The sequence below is a fragment of the Habropoda laboriosa genome, unplaced genomic scaffold, assembly GCF_001263275.1.
Source record: "Habropoda laboriosa isolate 0110345459 unplaced genomic scaffold, ASM126327v1 scaffold350, whole genome shotgun sequence".
Taxonomy (NCBI): domain Eukaryota; kingdom Metazoa; phylum Arthropoda; class Insecta; order Hymenoptera; family Apidae; genus Habropoda; species Habropoda laboriosa.
The window spans coordinates 180931-183060 of record NW_017100524.1 but is presented as its reverse complement, the minus strand read 5'-3'; the positions used below and the strand labels follow the sequence as shown (position 1 = coordinate 183060).

General features: G+C 34.5%; 1 protein-coding gene across 1 annotated transcript; it reads right to left on the bottom strand.

Moving 5' to 3' along the window:
• Positions 1 to 80: 80 nt before the first annotated feature.
• On the bottom strand, positions 81 to 1229 carry LOC108576528 (pollen-specific leucine-rich repeat extensin-like protein 3). The gene is made up of 2 exons (XM_017939540.1): positions 1215 to 1229; positions 81 to 875 (listed from the first exon to the last, which is right to left on the bottom strand). Exons 1-2 carry the CDS (start codon positions 1227 to 1229, stop codon positions 111 to 113), a joined length of 780 nt encoding a protein of 259 aa, XP_017795029.1. The 3' UTR covers positions 81 to 110.
• Between the last annotated feature and the right edge of the window lie 901 nt (positions 1230 to 2130).

The following is a 2130-nucleotide window of genomic DNA, read 5'->3' as shown; positions in this document are numbered from 1 at the left end:
CTGGCACTTTGAGGGCGTCTAACTTATCGTTAGTGGAAAACTTCGTGTAAGTTTTCTTTCACGTTACATTCTTAGGTGGTATTGCTGTTATTAATAATATCGATTCTAACTTAAATCAATAACTGTTTTGATGGCACTGGATATGAATATCCGTCGTTATGTCCCTCATGAAGACTGGCAGATGGAACATCGTACAATGGGCTTGGCAGATTAACTGACTTCAGATGACCGGCTGAGCCGAATGCAATTTCAGCGGAAGGTACGGATTCTACAACGGTACTTGGTACACCGTAGGAGGTACTAGGTAGGCCTGCGTAACCCAAATTAAGTCCACTGTTAAAACTGGGAATAGATGGGAGCGGAGCAACATCGCCATAAAGTGGTGCTGGAACGGGATCCTTATAAACTGGTACTGGAACAGGGTGTTTAAAAACTGGTGCTGGAATAGGGTGCTTAAAAACTGGTGCTGGAAGAGGGTGCTTAAAAACTGGTGCTGGAACAGGGTCCTTAAAAACTGGCAGTGGTGGATGGCTAGGAACTCCATAGATTGGAGCTGGTACTGAAACAGGTGCACCATAAATTGAGGCAGGAGCAACGGCGTGATAATTTGGTGCAGGTGCTGGAACACCGTAAACTCGAGCTGGACCGGAAGGGACGGAGTAATGTTTCTTCACAACCGATAATGAGGCTGCAGGTGGAAGGTAGTTTACATCAGCTCCTATGTTGTGAGTTGCAAGAGTAAGTCCAGAACCTATTCCTCCGGATAATTCTAAGCCGTTAGGGTATCCATGACCACCTAAGGTACCACGTTTTTCGAGTCTCTTCTCAGACGCATTCGCCCCAGCTGCGATCAGCGAAACAATTAGTAAAGAAACCTGAAAAGAAAAAATGTATTAGCTGTGAAAGCTACGAAATTAAAAATAAAATAGATAGCAGGAATTAAAAGAAAAATTATTTACATAAGTAAGCAATGGTTAATGATGCGAATGGTGTTCACAAATATTACCTTCGTATAGAACAAATCAAAACAAAAAATAACGTTCTTAGTGACCTTGAGAAAGGAAAACTTTTCTAACTGCTTGTATAAAATAAATACAAGTAATTTTTACCGAATTTCGTAATTAACAATTCAACATTTTTATTGCAAAAATTGCTTGTAGAATATTGATACGATTACATTATTCCAGTGATTTAATTGAAAAACTGGTACTTACTACGAAGGTCCTCATGATGTACGTGTCTTAAGGAGCAGATTCAAATGTGGCTTAAACGAAAGATTCGGCGGTTTTTATACATCAACGCTACACTCCTTTCACTGGGAGGATGCAAAGACCCCCCAATTCTTCTACTGACGTAAAGGACCATATTAAGAAGATATTGGAATGATGTTCAGAATTCGTCGAATTAAGAAAAAACTATCATTCTATATATTACTCAATATATAGTTACAGTCACATAGTCGATTTTGTTTTTTATTAAGAAAAAGGCATTGTAAAATAAAACCAGTTAGTAATAATTGAATATACATTATGATTTATATTTTAAGAAAAATTAATAGCGATTTAAGATACTTTTAAAATATTTTCAATCTTTCTATTTTACTTCCAACATTCTTCAACCTGTCTGCTGTAAATTTCTTGTAGATTTCAATTGCACCATGTGTTCGATCAATGCAGTACACATATACGAAATAACAACTCACAGTTTCCTAAAAATTCAATTACTTTACCCATTTTCTTATAAAGAAAATAAAGACGCCTATTGCTATGTGTTTCAATATGTACATTAAGTTCTAATTTGTATTATTCCAGTAATTACCAGTATTTCAAATAAAGAACTTAGCGCTAAATATTATTGGAAGTGTATTTATACAACTAATATAAAAGTATAATTATTCTAATATATTTGTTTAATTGTTTTTCGATATATTGTATTTATTGTGCCACACATATACTACAATATATTGAGACTATTTATATCATTTCTGTTAAAGTGAATAATCTATTACGATTTTAATCAATATATTGTACACTTAATCATTTGTAAAAAGTTAATATTACTTATCGATACATTTTTGGTAATTATGTATAAATCAATCTTTTATACAATTTTACAATATCAGTTCAGGCA